The 18,996-nt window shown below is 36.1% G+C and overlaps 1 protein-coding gene across 1 annotated transcript in view; it reads left to right on the forward strand.

Moving 5' to 3' along the window:
* Positions 1–16,834: 16,834 nt before the first annotated feature.
* The window catches only part of THSD7B (thrombospondin type 1 domain containing 7B), a 785,104-nt gene continuing 782,942 nt past the window's right edge, over positions 16,835–18,996 (forward strand). The window contains exon 1 of the mRNA XM_053666773.1: positions 16,835–16,973. Coding sequence (XP_053522748.1) covers positions 16,835–16,973 — 139 coding nt within the window. The remainder of the gene's footprint in view (positions 16,974–18,996) is intronic.

The following is an 18,996-nucleotide window of genomic DNA, read 5'->3' on the forward strand; positions in this document are numbered from 1 at the left end:
TCCTACATGGTCTGTAGTTGTCCACTGGGTGCACAAGCCCTGGTGTTTCACAGGTGGCACAGACCAAGGTCAGCCTTTATCTGTGTTTTGCCTGGGTTCACCCTGCCTGTACTATAAAGCAATCAGAAATGGCTGCTACCAGTGCTGGGCTTGGAGATTCCTAGGCAAAGCCAAGCTGTGAAACTATGCTGGTTGCTGTTCATGTTGGCCTGGGGCTCTTTAGCAAGAGGTGTGGGAGACTGGGAGCTGTCTGAAGTTGGCTGCTGCTTATCTGACAGGATTTAGGAAGGTGTGAAGCATGAGCCAATGCCAGCCATCCATACAGAAGAGTAGCTTGGGTGGGCCCATAAGTTGTGTGGGATGGAGTCTTTGGAGATCTCTAGAGTGAGGCAAACAGTGTGAGCCAGGTGGATTGAATCTCAGATATGGCACCAGTTTCTGGGTCTGTGTCTCTGTGGGCAGAGGGTTCAGAAAAGGGACAATGGCTCACCTTTCTGTCTGGGAGAAGGCTATCCCCCAGCTCTCACTCTGATGCCAGATAATCCACTTTCTCTCTGTATGCCACTGGTACTTTTCAAGCTGCTACCTTGGTGACTGACCTCAGAAGGAGCAAGTCTGATTAATTCTGTGTATGCATTCTTTAAGAGAAACTGCTTGGGACTCCAGAAGTTTCTTTCACCTACTCAATTCCTGCTGGTTTTTGCATCCAGAAGCTATGGGGGCTTATGTACCTGGCACTGGAACCCTGGAATGAGAGATCTGGTGTGGGGCTGGGACTCCTCACTCCCTAGATGTTTCTCCTGAATTTTTATCTGCCACATATGGATGTGGGACCAACTCATTCCATGTCTCTGCCCCTCCTACCAGGCTGGATGGTTGTGGTTTCTTTAATTCCATAGTTGTCAGACTTCCATTCAACTCAATTTCTGATGGTTCCGAGTGATGGTTGTTCTATATTTTAGTTGTAATTTTGATGTGGTTGTGTGAGGAGGTGAGTCATGTTTTCCCCATGCTGCCATCTTGAACTGGCTTGCATTTCTAAAACAGATGGAGGATTAAGATGCATCTGTGGCTATAGAACAAAGTGATCCAAGTAACCCACAAGGTGACACATTTTGTTTCTTTATGTCTCCTTAATTTACAATACCATATGAGTATGTTTTAATAAACCCGAATGATGATTTTTACCTCTGGTTTCTCCAAAATATTATGAACTCCTTTGGAGTGGGTATGATTGTCATTTTTCCAGTGTCTTTCCCAATGGGGCAGAAAGAATATTGCTTGTTTAAACATTTGTGGAAATGTGTATTTTAGTTTCATTCTTGTCATTCATCTGGTTCTTCATAAGCAAAAAAAATCTTGTGTTTGCACTTGTGCATTTGGGTTGCACCATTTTTGTTTAAACAATTTAAAGAAGTTTCTGAGATCTATTTCTTTGATCATTCTCACACTAGAACTTTTGTTCCTACAGACATCTCTTCCTGACTTTGAGATTTTTCTGAACATTATACCTCTTTTCCTAGCTGACAGAGGTCATGCCTATGTTGTTATTGATATCTAGAGTTCTGTTATAGCAAATATTAGATCTGAAGGAAGGTATATTCTAAATTTTAATAAAAATTACTATGCTAAGCCATATTATTTTTAAAGGCTCAGGTTTTTTGAAAGCTTCTAGAAACTCACTCTTAATTCTAAAAATAAGTAATTATTTCTAGAACTTATAAGGCATCTGACAGTTCAAGACCATTAATCAAGGGGACACGAATCATTTATTTTTTTCAAAAACTTTATCTAATCACTAATGTTTACAATCTTTCATTAAAATATCTATTTGGAAGTTAATTTTTCATGTACTGTTACACTCAAAAAAATTTCCCTCATTGGGCCTTTAAAGATCCTCCTACATTGTACTTGTTGGTACTCACTCTAGCTGTGGAACTGGCAGGTCCAGAAAGCGTGTGTTAGCAAAGATGTAATGTTTATTGGGTGAATGGTAAATATGAGGTGAATTTTGCACTGCTTTCTTTGGGGGACAGGTGGAACATAGTTTGAATCAACTTTTTGTATGTATTTGCAGTTAATGGCTTTCCTAGGCCAATTCTTTTTTGTTCATTACGATTTTATTAAACTAGAATATACCCTGCTGTAACTATTTGCTTCTTTCATTTTTTTCACTTATTCAACATTAACCATGCTCCCTACTGGGTCTAGATATTGGGCTGCAGGCCAGGAATACAGAAAGAGAAAACATGACTCTATTCAAGGAACAAACTTTTGGTTGGACAGTACAGAGGCCATAGGAAATTGTTGATTCCTCTCCGTGTGCATTTTAAGGTTTTATAATGGCAAGCATAATTATAAACTTTCTTAAATTGTGATGCTGTGAGAAAGCAGCATTTTTCTGTGTAGAAATATTTTTTCCTAGCTTTATTGAGGTGTAATCTACACATGATCACTTGATATACACATATATTATGAAATGACCACCACTATCAAGTTAAGGAACACATTTCCCCTCATGTAGTTAACCTTTCTTTGGTGGGTTAGGGCCAGGGATGAAATATTCATTGAAACTCACAAGAAACTCACTTTCACTTTTCTCATGTGTAGGATGGCCACGGAGTACCTAGTTGGAAGTTATCTGTATTTTTCCTCTATTCTGTGTATAAATCACAAGTTCTCTGTTTTGGGGTAACATCTTTCATATTAATGATTAGAAATCATTAAATCAGCCCCCTACTGGAGTTCTTTATGTCTTCAACTACTTTGTGGCCACTAGATATTTCAGAGTAAATCTAAATACTTAGCAATGAAGTTCTTATAATTCCTTTCCATTCCATTTCTCATCCTGCATTAAACCAGGTAAACATTCTAAGGAATGCCTCTTCATCATATCAGATCCCATTGTGTCAGTAGTTGGAAACTCATTCCTAATACCAGATTTCTGAAGATTTTTTATTTAGCAGAATATCTAGCTTTTTTTTTGTAGGTTATGGAATTCATTTTCACTTTCTTCAGCTTCAGAAATCACTGGGATTTTTCTATGTGGTATATTGAGTCTTTCGAAACTGCATGTATTTAACAACCAAACGCCCTAAGTAAATAATTAAATTAATGCCAAAAATAAAAGTACAGGCCTGTGACGTTATTAAGCACCAATCTCAGCCATCCTCTTGGCTGTCCCAAGTGGATCACTGCTCACATTCAGTGGACACTTTAGTGGTCACTGTTGGCCCATTCGTCTTCTTCTGAAGTCTGTGAGTTTTATGCAGCATAGAGTCACCACGTACAGCACATAAACATAGAAATGTTTTTTCATTCCTATCCTTTACCAGTAGACCTTTTTCTTCTTCCATACCCAGAGTTTTCTCTACTCTCATAACAGAAATTGACAGGCTTAGACATACTTTATAGAGTGGAATGGTTTCAAATAATATATTCTACAGTAAATAGGTTTAGAGAACTATGGGTAATAGCAATATCATTTTGCAGAAGGGATCCATCCCATTGCTATTTAATTAAAATCTTTCTGCTGATGGAAAGTTCTCTCTCTGGTGTTTTCTTTAATGCATTCATGATGCATCTGTTTGGGGTCCCTTGCTAGAGATAGCTTTCATTATAATCCGCCTACCTAAGTTTGTAATTAAAATTCTAACGTAAAATTTCCAGTGGCAAATTGCCAGAGGGCCCAATGAACTTGTCTTATTTCTCTGAAAGAAATCACTCTTTGAAAAATTTGGTTTTGTGTTTTGATCATTTTATTATTTTGAAACTTTTTTAATACACATATGTATATACACTGATGGGGACAGTATGAAGATGAAGAGTGACTTTTCATTTGATATCACCAATTTCTGCCTGTTCCTGTAAAATTAGAAACAGATGACATTAAGTAAGTGTGTTGCATATTTTTAAGGTAGGAAAATGGTAAATAAAATATATATTTCAAGACAAGTGCCTTCAGGCTTTGGTGATTTACTTAAAACATCTAGAGAACACTAAGAAAACAAAAGAAAGAAAAACCCTTAGAGATGCTTAGTAGAAATAATATCTGTTTTATGTTGGTCAAGAGTGTTCTTTCAAATTTCCTTGTGGCTTATGCAATAAAAGATCTAAAAACATCTTTTGCATTTCAATTAAGTTTGGAGTGTTCTCTTTTGGGAAGAATGAGATGAGACAGGATTAAAGTAAATTCTTTCAGATTTCTAGAATCTAATGAGCAAATTATTATGGTCAATGCCAAACCATAATAAATGAAAACTTATAAAAGATAATGGAATAAATTGCTAGAAATTTTTATAGGCTTATAAATATGCTATTATTTTTATGTCAACTGTAGACACATTTTTCAATAAGTTCCTTTGCAATGGTAGAGGCATAATTAATCAAGAGAACACAAAGCTATATTTACAGTTTATCTGGATAACTCTGTTGACATTAAATATTTATAATCTTACATTGCAGAAAATATTAATGAGTAATTAAGTATTTTTTAATTTCAAAGGTCAGTAGCTTGGGAAGGGGATATCTTGTTCACACATTTTAGGTATACCAAATTCTTATAAAGCTTTTTAGAATAACTGTTATGTGTAAACCTACAAAAAATCACTGTTTCTCTTCATTTTTATATAGATAGATATATATCTTTATATAAATATAAATATATTTTGTTATATATTTACATATATATAACTTTATAAATAAATAGTCATTTGTAAAATTTGGTTAAAAGAGATTATCAAGTTCTTTTCTACAACTTTTTAAGAAGAATGGACTATAGACTAATATAATGTACCTATTTTATTTTTTAAATAAAAAATTTATTTTTTACCTATAGAAATAATTTTACTGACTTTATTACTTTCTAAAATTCAAATCTTTTAAATTGAATGCATTTTCTTTTTATAATTAACCTAAGCTCCTTCAAACAGATTATAAAGATTTCACTTTTTTCCTCTGGTGACTACCTTATGTTTTTTCATATTATTTCCACTAAACTATTTAACTTTAGTTTTTCCCTACTTTGTAAAAAAAATAGTCCTTCACTTGAGGATTTAAAAGTATAGAAAACATATAACTTTTTCTGTTCTTCTGTTCTTTGGGGGATGATAGAATGGTATGTTAGTAATTTATTTATAAAGTAACAGGAAATTTTCAGCTATTTGCCATCACCAAAATGACTTTCAGGGTTTCACAACTACTAAATTAAGTTTACTGAGCACAGAAGAGGGAATTCAGAAACTTAAACCAAAAAAAAAAAAAAACAACCTTATAACATTATAAAGTTTATCATTGGCCTGTGCAAAAAGTAACTTAAATGTTGTTTGAGAGATAACCTGTTGCTCCTCTTAATTTAAATAATTTCCATTTGACTATAAGCTAAAAAAGTTAAAATGACAAATTTGTGTTTTATCAGCAATTTTCTTTTTGCTTTAAATACAAAGATTAGGATCTTTACAACATCTCTTATTGAATATATTAGCATTTGGAAGTAATAGTAATTGTTGAATAATAATGCAAGGAAAGTCCTAGGATAAAAAATAGGAAATTATACATTTTAGAAGACAGTCCTTTTAGATAAATTTAATTTTTTATTTAATAATTTAATTTTTTCCATAAGAGTCAAAAACTTTATGTTTGGAAGCTATTTTCTGCTTTAAAAAAAGTAAATGAAAGACTAGGACCAGGTAGCTTTACTAGCGAATTCTATCATAAGCATTCAAAGAAGATTTAATATCTTCTATTCTTCCCAAAGTCTCCCCAAAAAATTGAAGAAGAGGCAATTCTTCCTAATACATATTATGAGGCCAGCAAAATTTTGATATAAAATCTGGCAAGAAAAACACACAAAAAAGAAAACTACAGACCAATATATTTGATGAATATAGGCACAAAAATCCTAAACAAAATACTAGCAAATCAAATAAAACAATACATTAAAAAAATACTACATCATGATCAAGTGGGATTCATTCCAGAGGCACAAAGATGGTTCCACATAGACAAATTCATCGATGTAATACACCACATTAACCAAACAAAGGATAAAAATATGATCTTATCAATAGATGCAAAAAGTATTTGATAAGATACAAAATCATTTATGAGTAAAACACTCAGTAAAATGGGTTTAGAAGGAAAGTACCTAAACATAATAGAGGCCATATATAACAAACCCTCAGCTAATATCATACTCAATGGTGCAAAACTAAAAGCTTTTCCTCTAAGAGCAGGCACAAGACAAGAACATCCACTGTCACCACTCTTATTTAACATAGTTCTGGAAGTTCTAGCCAGAGCAGACAGGCAAGAAAAAGAAATAAAAGGCATCAAAATTGGGAATGAAAAAGTAAAAGTGTCACTTTCTGCAGATGACATGATTCTAGACAAAGGGGGCAAAAGTAGGTTTACAGTTGTGAATACTCAAAACACAGTGTTTATTCTTTTGTTATTTATGAATTATTTTCAACAGGAACAACTATAAACTTACTTTTGTCCCACCCTGTATAAAGACTCCACCAAAAATTATTAGAAACAATAAAAAAAATGCAGTAATTTTGCAGGATACAAAATCATTTGTACAAAACCCCACTACATTCCATATAGTAACAATGAAATTTCAGAGAAAAGAAATAAAAAAGTAATTCCTTTTGGTTTGAAACAAAAAGAATACAACACTTAGGAATAAGCTTAACAAAGGATGTGAAGGACCTACATACTAAACATACAAGCATTGTTAAAACAGATTGAAAAAGACACAATGAAATGGATATTCCATGTTCATGGATTGGAAGAAACAACACAAATAAAATGCCCATACTACCCAAAGCAATGTATAGATTTAATGCAACCTCCATAAGAATGCCAATGTTATATTTTTAAAGAAATAAAACAAAAAAATCTGATTTGTATGGAACCACAAAAAACCCAGAAGAGCCAAAGTAATCCTGAAAAAAAAAGAATGAACCTGGAGATATCACACTATCTGACTTCAAATTACATGACAGAGCATCCCTAACTAGGGATGAAACCAGCCATGATTTGCTTTGTGGGATGATGCTCAAACAACTAAGCCACACCAGTCATGCCTATGGGCAAATAATTTTTGATGGAGGAGCCAAAAACACACAATGAAGAAAAGAAAGCCTCTTTAGTAAATGGTGCTGGGAAAATTGGAAAGCCACATGCAAAAGAATGAAACTAGATTGCAGTTTGTCCCCATTTACAAAAATCAAAATGTATTAAAGATCTAAATACAAGATATGAAACAAAAAAATACCCAGAAGAAAACATAGGTACTAAACTCATGGACTTTAGCCTTAGAGAAGATTTTATGAATTTGACCTCAAAGGCAAGGGAAGTAAAGGCAAAAATAAATGAGTAGGACTATACCAAAGTGAAAATTTCTGCATAACAAAATAAACTGCCAACAAAATAAGAAGCATCAACCAAATGAGAGATGATATTTGCAAACAACAGCGCTGACAACAGGTTAATATCAAAAATATATAAAAAACTCATGCAACTCAACACCAAACTAACAAATCCAATTAAAATATGGGCAGAGGACCTGAACAGACACCTCTTTCAAGAAGACATACAAATGGTCCAACGTTATATGAAAGTATGTTCAACTTCAATAGCTGTTAGGGGAATGCAAATCAAAACTACAGTGAGATACTACCTCACACCTATTAGAATAGCTGTGATCAACAAAATAAAAAATAAAAAGTACTGGAGAGGTTGTGGAGAAAAAGGAACTCTCATTCACTGCTGGTGGGAATGTAAACTGGTACAGTCACTGTGGAAAACAGTATGGAAGCTCCTCAAAAAATTAAAAATAAAGTTGCCATATGACCCAGCAATCCCTCTTCTGGGTATTACTGAAAAATCTTGAAAACATTTATTCCCAAAGGTATATCTACCCCTATGTTCATTGCAGCATCATTTATGGTGGCCAAAATGTGGAAACAACCAAAGTGTCCTTTGAAAGATGATTGGATAAAGAAGATGCAGTACATATAGACAATGGAATACTACTCAGCCATAAGAAAAAGATGAAATACTGCCATTTGTGACAGACAGTATAGATGTGTCTAGAGAATATTATGCTAAGCAAAGTAAATCAGACAGAAAAAAGCTAAGAACCATATAATTTCACTCATATGTGGAATATAAAGCTAAAACTCATAGACACAGAAAACAGCATGGTGGTTACCAGAGGGAAGGGGAATGGGAGTAGTGAAGGGTAAGGGGAGCCACATGTATAGTGACAGAAGCTGATTTGACTTTGGGTGGTGAGTACACAGCAATATACACATCATGTATTATGCAAATTTATACTTGAAACCTATATAATCTTATAAATCAAGTCATCCCAATAAATTTAATTTTTCAAACAAAGGCTGGTTGGAAAAAATAAAATAAAAAAGTAAATGAAAAAGCTTTTAAAAATATGGAAATATGATTCATTAAAAGACAGAGTCAGCACTTTTAGTTCAGTTCTACGTGTTGGATAAGACCCCATACCTATGTGTTTGAATATTTTACATATGTTCCAAATGCTAGAATTTTTTGCATCATTTTTAATGTATTTCAAAGCAGTCTAGTTTTTCAGGTATATGGGCTTTTCTAATCATCTGTCTCTCACTGTATGCTAAAGAAACTTGATCAAGTTTATGGTCCAACATTAAGAAAACTTAACTGTAAAAATAGCTACAAGTATAGATTTCATAATCTATTCATTTAGTAATTTTTTATTGAATATCTACTGATTTCTAGGCAATGTATGAGGCACTGGCATATAACAGTGACCAAGGTAAAGTGTGCCTAATAATACTGTACTCGAGGAAATGAAAATAAACAAATAACCCAACATATACTAGATTGTCAGGTATTGATCTTTTCTAAGTGTTGAGAATGAACAACAGATAAATGTTAAGAGGATAGAGTGATTGCAGCTGTGATGAACAGCTTGTGGTCTGGGAAGGCCTTTGAGAATAATTAAGTGAGGAAGTAAGCCATGTGCATACCTAAAGAAAAGTAGTACGAGGACCTTGAGAAGGTATATCCTTAAAGGACAAGAGAAAGACCAGTGTGTCTAGGCCGGATGAGTGAGCAGAGACTAGAAAAAAGGAGAGGAAGCAGAAGCCCAACCTGGAAAATCTTTACATTTTATTCTGTAATGGGAAGCCATGAGATGATTTTTAAGGAGGAAAGGGCAGTTTTCTTTTGAAAAGGTCACTCTGGGTTTTTCTATAAAGAATACATAATAGACAACTATGAGCAAAAGCAGAAAAGCCAATTAGGCTGATGCAGTAGCTCAGGGGAGACATGATGATAGATTGCAGTAGGAAGGTAGTGGCCAAATGCATGGGAAATGCCTTGATACTCACAGATTGTGAAGGTGTTGCCAACTAGGTTTGCTTGTGGATGGTTTTCAGATGTGAGAACAAGGATTTCAGGACAACTCCTGGGTTCTTGGTCTGTTAAAATGTGGTGCCATTATTGAGACTGAGACGCAGAGGGAAGAAGGGGGCTGTAGGCTACACAGGGAAGCCATGAGCTCTGTTACGCATGCTACATGTGAGTTACCTATCAGACACCCATGTGGAGATGTCCTGGGTGCACAAGTTCAGGAACAAGCCAGGACTAGAGATCTGAGAAAGGATATGGAGAAGTGGGAATCATGAGGCATGGTATTTAAAGCTAAGGAACTCTCCAAACACAACCACTGGGGAAGTGGGCAAAGCGTGAGAGGAAAGGAGGCTGAGGGCAGAGTCAGAGAGCTGAATTTAGAGGTCAGAATGAGAGAAGATACTTGAAAATGAGGCTGAGAAGAAGTGGCTGGTGAGAAGTAAAAAAGTGAGAAAAGCTTGGTGATCTTGTCTCAAGTGAAAAAAAAGTGATTAAGAAAGAGGGAGTGGAAGATTTGTGCACCAACCAGGAATGCTAAGGGGTAATGAGGACATGATTCCATGAGGTAATAAGACTTTCCATGAGGTGATAGTGAGGTAGTTCTAAAATTATAACAGTATATCCATAACTTCAGAACTAGGGAGGTCTTGATGACTGCATAGATATGGCTACATACATCTATTCTTATTTTAGGCTAGGTCTGTATAAATGGATTTGTTTTCATTGGGGATTTGAGACAGCACCCTTTCTTCACTGCAGTGCCACTTATAAAAATGACAACAGACATGTTACTTCTCTTTGAATAAGGCAAATATAGGGAATAAACAAACCTCACCTACTTAGAAATAGGGACATCCACACTCAGGTGTATAGAGAGTTTCAGAGTGCTGCTTGAATCATAGGAGAAGCTGTGTAGAGGGGCACTCACTCAAAAGTTATGTCTAGGGACACAGTTACTGAAGGAGTGATAGCTGCTTTCAGCTCATGTAACAGAGAGCACAGAACAGTGTCTTAAAACAAGACATTAATTTTTCTCACAAAGCAGAAAGTTCAGAGGTTGACAATAGGGCAGTTGCTGAAGCTCTGTAATGCCCTGGAGTCTCAGGCTTCTTCTCCATCCCTGCTTCAGCATCCTCATGCTCTCAAAGTGGCTGCTGTACCTCCAGGCAGTTTGTCTGCTTTCCAGGCAGGGATAATGGGAAAGGAGGCAATGGCAAAGAATGACACTTTCACACTTTCTCCTTTGGGGTTTTATATTTGATTTGGAGAAGGGAAGACATTCCCCCAGCCTCATCCCCTTGACACTTGACACACTACAAATCATTGGCGGGAACTGTCATGTGGTCAGTCCAGGGGCAAAGAAATCTGAAAATGTCATATTTATGTGAAATAGGTATTTATATATTTAATCAGGGCAGGCAGAGATTCTGAAGAAGTTGTAGTTCTAGAGGAAAGCAATGTCTGCCGCAGCTGTAGTCTTAAAGGTTTTGTCAAACTGTCAAACCTCTTTCAAGCTCTGTTTCTGTCTTTTGTGTCCTATAGCAAAAGTTTGTGCAGAGATATATCAAACATTTGTGCAGACTCTGTGCAAAATTTTCTGCGGCCTCACGACAAGAAGCAAACCTATTGCAAGTGTTAATACAGTAACCCCAAACCACAAGGTTGTGTATTTTTATGGTATGCTTGCAGGCATCTCGTGCTTAAATTGATGTAATTTAGGATTCAGCAGCGTGAGGTGCATGGAGGAAGGGGTTGGTGGTTAAAAGGCTTGAGGAAGTTACTAGACATCATGTCACTGTGAGGCCAGAGGTACATCTCTCATAAAATAGAGATGATAATACCTGTTTTCTCCTTCACAGGGTCAGTGTGAATCTTTAATGGGGCTCTTGGTACAGAGTGCTTTTAGCTCTTCTGAAATAAGGCACTAGTTTACAAAGTTGGGCAGTGGAAAAAAAAAGTCATGTCTCATTCCTCTGCTTCAGGGGAGGTTTGCACTCAAACCATTGCTTAAATATTGTTGAAGAATAGGTTTTCTGAATTTTGAGAGAATAATGGCAGTAGTAACAATGGTAACCCTTTAGTGAGTGCTCATTCTCTGGCTGACAGTCATCTAAGTACTTTCCATCCATTATTTTATTCTATCCTTACCCACTAAGGGTTATGGGATCATTGCCCTCCTCATGCTGTAGTTGAGGACCCTGAGCCTCTGAGACCAGGTGACCTGCCAGGGTTACCACATGTGATACGGCAAACAGATTAGGGCTGTTTTGTAATCTAGCTTTGATGTTTTCTGGTGGAGGAGACCTTGGAATACTTATTTAACATTCTTATGATCAGTCTCTTATACATCTGAAAAATAGGAATAATTGCTCATAGTATTATATGAGGATTAAGTGAAATTATTTATAAATTGCCTTGCAAAAGCTTCTGAGAAACATGAGGTAATAAAGGATCTACATCTTCAGAGTTAGGGAAAATTTCTTGTGTCGATAATGGGTTACAATGTTAATCTCTCCCATTTCAGGAAAAAAAAACCATTTAAATGACTTGCAAACAACTCACTGTCTCTGTGACCTTGGACTTGCCATTTAACCTTCCATGCCTTAGTTTTCCCATCTCTAAAATGGGAGAAAATAGGAATAACTGCTGAATGGGGCTTTGGTTATAGTTAAATGAACTATGTAGGTTAATATTTTGTATATTCACAGATCACGAAAGATGAAGTTAAATGTACAACATTACAATCAGAAATTAGGCAGATAGCTGAGAAAAAGTAAATGCTTCTGTGCTTTCTCCAGTAATTATTTAGTTAACAATCACTTGCATTAGCAACTACTCGGAGTCTTCATCCCAGCGGCTGAATCAGTGTGAACGATGGGTGTCCTCACCCCAGCCCATTACTCAGCCATCTTCATTCAACTATCTTCTCTGCACAGTTGCCATGAGGTGGCACTATGGGGATAGAGATGGTCAAGTTTGCTTTTCTCCCACTTATTGCTATTCCATTAGGCTGAAAGCAAATTGGAACTGTTTTTATTTTATTTTATATTATTATTTTAAGTTTTGTGCTTTTTAAATATTCAAGGGCTAAAGCTATAAGAATACATTTAAGGGAAAATGATATATTTTTCATAATGTGGATGGTCTTTAAATGATTAGAAAACTGAGGCTAAGAGGAGAAACTGTATTTTTTATTTCTATTAGTATTCATCTGTTTAGAGCTAACCTTGCAATACATTTTAGATGCTAAGATATATGGTAAATAAGTTGATTTGGAAACTCCGTGACCTTCATGATATAAATTATTCATGCCATTGTAGATAGCAGATATTTCTTGCATAATATACATTTTCACCGAAATTACAGTATTTTTAACTTTTGCGTTATACAAAGGAGAGGGATCTGATTGTTTCTTGTTTCCTCTCATTTTGTTTGTTGTTAAGTCTTGTGTGGCTTTTCAAGTAATGGGTGGAAGAATGATTCTCAGTGTCTTCCAAGGACTAATTTACTGAGTTTCAGGAATTTGGAGGAAAGAGAGGTAGTATATGTTCAGCTTCCATCCAGTACTTTTCATCAAGTCAGCAGAGATCTCGTTTTACTTATGTGTGTAAACCATGCAGGATGGGGAATGGAGGAAGCTTCTTCAAGCCTGGTTTCCCATCCTCTGTTCTCAAGCTTATTGGGAAAAGGAGTTAATGAAATATAGGGTTATGAGTAGTACAGACACTGAAAATATGTGAGTGTTTTTTGGAATAGGATCACTGTAGCATCCCAAAGAAAGATGTTTTTGTTGTTCATTCTCTAAGATCATATTTCAGGGTGTCTTTTTAAAAATTTTGTTAAAATTGGTGTTGGGTTTCTACCAGCATTGTCCATGTCAGTCACTGATAGCAGAGAGGTGTGGTGGCCACAGGACTCTGGCAAGCTTTCCAAGCACCTACCCAGGGATCTACCGTGGAGTCATGGTTCTTGTTTAAGTAAACTGAAAAGTAACCATAAAGACATTGGGTCCCTTGGCAGAGTCTGTACATGGCTCTGGCAGTGAGGAAACCTGTGAGGAGACTGGCATTCATAGCAGCCTATGTTCAGGTATTTTTAATGTAATTTTTTTGCAGTTAAAATCCAAAGATTGATGCAAAATTCAAAGCATTTATATATAAATTCTTGGCTAATCTTCCAGCTCACGTGAAGTCTCACTGGAATTCCTAATTCTTTTATAGCTCTTTTTGGCTTCCCACTTATAGCTATGTAGAACATAGCAAATGTGCTTTTGGTCTTTCTTATTTTTAGTTTACATTTTAATGATTTGAGTACCTTTTTTATAAATGTTTGATGTATGTCTCCCACTAGTAAGAATGGACAGAGTCATCTCCTATACCCTGGAATTTTCTGTGATAGAAGAAGTGGCCTCACAGAGAGCTGATTCTGCTAGCTTATTACTCTATTAATACTTAGTATAGCTTAGAATCAACTATCCTAAAACATAAATCATCGCTTCTACCAAAAATTCTCTAATATTGCAGTGACTTAAAGCCATCGTTATACAGAAGGCCAGTTCATTTGTTTTCCCAGGAGTATATTTTTCAACTAATTTGTTTTATAGGATTCACCAGGATGTCATACAGTTTTATGGGGATATTTGTAGTTTTTCAGCTGCCTTAGTGGTGTCTTCTAAAAATGTCCAGACTAAAGGCTTTGATCAAATCTATATTAAATTAATTTACTGGTGTGTGCATGTGTGTGCACGTGTGCACCTGCCTGGAGAAAATCCTATGTTGGTTTCTGAGGAAAGTAATGGCCTGGCTTCAGTTCACCTTTTGGCAGAAGTGGAGTTACTATCCATTGAGATGAAAGACTTAGGCAGACTTGAAAATATCATGATGTAATTTCTAAAGCATTTGTTGTGTTGCTTCTTTAAGCAAGTGGATTTGACATCAGCAACATAAGATACCCACAGTCTAGGGTGTGTGCGTGTATACAAAGATCTCTAAGGGGGCACAAGTTACATGGTACACAGATGCTAACTTGCATGAGAGAGCCTACATGGGAACTGAGATTCTAGAGTTTCTAGGTGGAAAGGAGAACCCCTTCCTACATAAATCCATAATGACCCAATGGCCTTGTACACTCAGCAGAGCAGGCACTAAACGGTCAACACATGTGCTGTGGCTGCATTCTATTCTCAAACCACTCCAGGTGTCTCCAAGGTACTTTTCTAGCTCCTCACAGCTCCAACTCTGAATGTGAGATTGTTTCTTTACCTAGAAAGTAAGAGGGAGAATGCAGAGTATGCTTCCCAGTGGTCTTATGCATGTCTGTAAGTCTTCATGTGTGCAAGGGGAGTGAACTGGCTCTGTGTGTACATACAGGTGAGGTTATTGTCCATTGGGCTCTGGGCAAGATCTCATAGCCAGAACAATTCAGGTTGTGTAATAATATACTAATTTTAAAAGGTTTTTACTTTTTCTGATTCATACAAAAATACCATATGAGCTAGCAATAGCCTTGGAATAAACTATAATGAATATCCATGTTGCCCAACCTTCAGTAAAACCATAGTTGTGGTAAACCATACTCTTGCATGTTTGCTGCAAGGAAATGTGGCCAGTTCAATTCTCCAGGCCAGAGGTTTTTGGACTGTGTCCAGTAGTGTCCCAAAGGTTTCATGAAATATTCTAACAGGCCCTTGCAGACAAAGAGTCAAGCACAAGAGCCCTATTTTATTTCTACTAGAGCACTCCACTTTTATGCTTCTTAATACTGGTATGCAATGAAGAAGTGTGAAAAAAAGCTTTTGGTTGCTTTCCCAAGTATTGCCTTCATCTCTGCCTCAAGGCAGGCCATCTGAGAGCAGTATACTTGAACTTCATTGCTTGAGTCCGTGTAGATTCATTTTTACTGATTTGTACTTTGCCACTGCACCCTCGGAGTATTCTAGAAGTGCCCTGAGACTCCACTGTATACAGATTTCCCTTCTCTGTTTTACTAGTGCACATCATCTGTATTTATGAGGACTCTGGGGTATAGTCCATCAGCACTTTTGAGCAGGGTCATGGATCTTCTAAAACAATAATAATAAAAAAGAATATATAATTTACTCTTACATACATTATGGCTATTATAGTAGCTACTTTTTTTTGTTGGTCACTAGGAAGCTCACTGTCACCCCACTTTTAGCATGTCTGTGGCTAAACACTGAGGGGTAATAAATTCTACCCTTGATGTTTTATGGTTCAATAATTTTATTTCTTTTTACCTATGTCTTTTGATGTATTTTTTTTCTAATACTTGTATCATGGCAAGTTATTTTAGATCTCCTAACTCAGGTAGAATTTTCTTGTTATCATTTGGAAAACTCTACTTGGATATGTTATATGCACATCATACTTAATATTTTCTGAAGGGGATTTTTGTGTCTTTTCAAACTTTCCCCCTTCTTGCTTTTCATCTTTGGTAAAGAGGTCCCATGGGTCCAGTCATCTGAGTGTGCAGTCATCCTGTTGTTTTTTATCTTCCCTCTCTCATATCCCATCCAAATTGGTTTAATCCAGCCTCAGCACTACCTTTCAAATTTCTCCTGATTCATCAATACTTGCCTAGATTAGTTCACTAGTTCTCTAACTGGCCTGAAGTTCACTGGTATCATCCTCTGACAATCCACTACGCATGCTGATATCAGTTATTTAAAAGTCATTTTCTCTCCTATAATTCTTATTGCTATTTGCAGAATGAAGCCATATCCCTCACATAACATTCAAGGCACTTTAGAATTTGCTCCCTAGCCAGTGTTCTAAAGCCCACCTCCATCCATTCCTCCCTCACCTTTTGTGTTTTTCATAACAGCCATCAGACCACTCGCCAGTCTCCAAACACAAAATGCATTTCAGAACCTTGTTCGTTTGGCAGGAAATGCCCTTCCTGGCACCTTTAAGCCCTATATTTTCCTAAGTCACTTCTCAAATATTTTCTATGAGATTTCTCTCTTTTCATAGCCTCTTTGTCAATTTTTCCATTTCACTTTCTTAATGCTACTGTTAGATCAGTCCTCACCCTATTTTAGACTTTGTTGTGATGTGTATCTTCCTCCTCGAATCATGAGCTCCTCAAGGAGTTTGGCTGGGCAGAAGGTGGAACATACCAGGTATCTGCCAATCCTCCCAAAAATCATAGTAAATGGAATAATGATGATGAATTGATGAATAATAAAGAATTGATGATGTCTTCCTTGGATAAAGATTGAAAACACAGCAATTGTATTATATGTACTCTCTTTATGATAATGGAAAATCTGCAATGCCATTATGATAAAAGTTCCAGCAGTCAAAGTGAATTTTTATAATTTATGTGCAGAAAAAACTTATCTGATTTTCTTTTTTGTTTAAGGAATAGGCAAGTCAAGAGGCTGAAAATCTGAAGAATGTTTTCAAAGGGCAATTTGGCTGTCACTTGCTGGGTATGGAGGAAGATGAGGAAGCTGTTTGTATTCCTTTCTCTCTTGCTGTTCCATGCAGCTCATTTGGAAGGCAAAAAGGATAATCATTTCATCTGGAAACCAGGTAGGGATGTCCTGGCTATTCTTTTCTCCCATTCTCATTAATGAGAAGAATATTTTTTCCATGCCTGTTCTTATTTGTGGAGTAGTGGGAAATATCCAGAGAGGAAAAATAGATTCTTCCTCATTGCAATAAAACTTATATTTGATTTTTATTACTTCACAATTGTTGTCTCCATCCGTGGTGTTTGTTATCCTTCTGAATTTTTATGTTGTTGTCAATTAAAAATATGATTTCCATAGTTACATCTGCTTCTCCTTTGTTAACTATATCACTACTGTGCAGCACACTTATAGCAAAAATGACATCTGAATTTAGCTGATATCCCCTGCTAAGAATGATATGGACCAGTTTCATATATCCCTTTCTTTTAGGGCAGGGGTGTCAAACTCATTTGCACTGGGGGCCACATCAGCCTCGTGGTTGCCTTCAAAGAACTGAATGTAATTTTAGGACTGTATAAATGTAACTACTCCTGAACAGTTAAGCGAGAGCTAGGTGCTGCCGCTGGGTAGAAACAAGGTGCCAGGCTGGATAAAACAAGGTAGAGGGCTGGATTCTGCCTGCTGGCCTTGTATTTGCCACCGGTGTTTTAAGGTACAAGATAGTTAACTATTTATTATTGAATGCTTTCTAGTAAACCTGTATATCTAGGTTTGAGGGCATGAAAAATTATTCTAAAAACTTGGCTCATTAGTTGTGACTATAAAGTCACCTGAATGTGTTTTTTACATAACTATATTAATAAGTTGAATTGAGTTTTTATATAACTGACGTCCTTCTCTAAATATGTCCTTAATTTGGCTGTGGAAAAAAATCTGTTAAATTTAATTTCAAAGGCTAATAATTTATAAACTTAAATTATGAAGCCCAGATATCTTGGCTCTTTGTATCACTGATGTTTTTCTTTGCTCTAGGTTTTAATTTTCTCAAAGTTTTACAATTAGATCATTTAAAAAATTTATTACTGTTTCAACAGTCCATTCTTGCAAATACAGATAACTTATATACTTAATATCTTGAAATGGGAAAATGTGATGTTGTAGAAGATGTATGATCTTCAAAGAATTTTCATTTTAGTCTCATCATCAGTAAATTAAATAGACTTTAAATGTATTGTGTCATCATGAGAATATGTATAAAGGAGATATTTATAATATTTAAATGACTTTGCAAAAATGAAAGTAAATTATGCTTTGAAGTATATTAAGTAAAAAACCCAGCACCATTAGAAATACAGTCTGGAGGAAATTAAATTGCATTAAAACCACTATAAGTTAATTTAATTGTGGGCTATGTTATCACATTAGTAATTTCCATTTTTTACCATGGTAGTTTTAGGAAGCTGTGGAAATAGTTCTAAAAGTCAATATTGCATTTCTATAAATTAGGCTGTTTTATTTTAATCACAAATGACTAAATATTTTATTAAATTTAATAAGCACATTTGTATGACTGTACTCTTGTCTAAATTTCTCAAAAAAGTGCAGTTGAAATGGAAAGTAGCAAATCTGAAACACAAAGGTATGAACCCTGAGACAAAAAGACACCTACTAAGAAGGGCTTCTGGTTGCTAACTCAGTTCAAATTTTATAAAACAGCCTAGCAGCCATTTCTGCACAGGGCCCTCTCTTGCAAACTGCACTTCATGGAGAGAAGTTGATGCTGCACTGCTTGCTGCTGCACTGAGCCGGCTGCCTCTGTACTGAACTGCCTATCTTTGCACTGAACTATCTTCCTGCAACGTGTTTCTGCCAGCTGAGCCAGACCTTATAAAGGAGTTCCTGGAATCCTGTTTGAACCAATAGGACTGAGGCTTTCCCCATCCAAATGGAACTGTGCAGCTCTGGCCAATCAGAGTTGGCTGTTCTGACCTATGGGGACAGTCCCTTTGGACTAATCAAATTGTGAGGATTTGGAGTCCTCAATTTGCATGAGGATGGACCAGTCATGGACTAGGTTTGAGGTTTCCTGTCCACATAAGCCGGCTTTCCTCTGACTTAGTGAATTCACTTTCCCTTGCTAC

This window comes from Artibeus jamaicensis, unplaced genomic scaffold (assembly GCF_021234435.1).
Source record: "Artibeus jamaicensis isolate MK-2021 breed Jamaican fruit bat unplaced genomic scaffold, CSHL_Jam_final contig_1284, whole genome shotgun sequence".
NCBI lineage: Eukaryota > Metazoa > Chordata > Mammalia > Chiroptera > Phyllostomidae > Artibeus > Artibeus jamaicensis.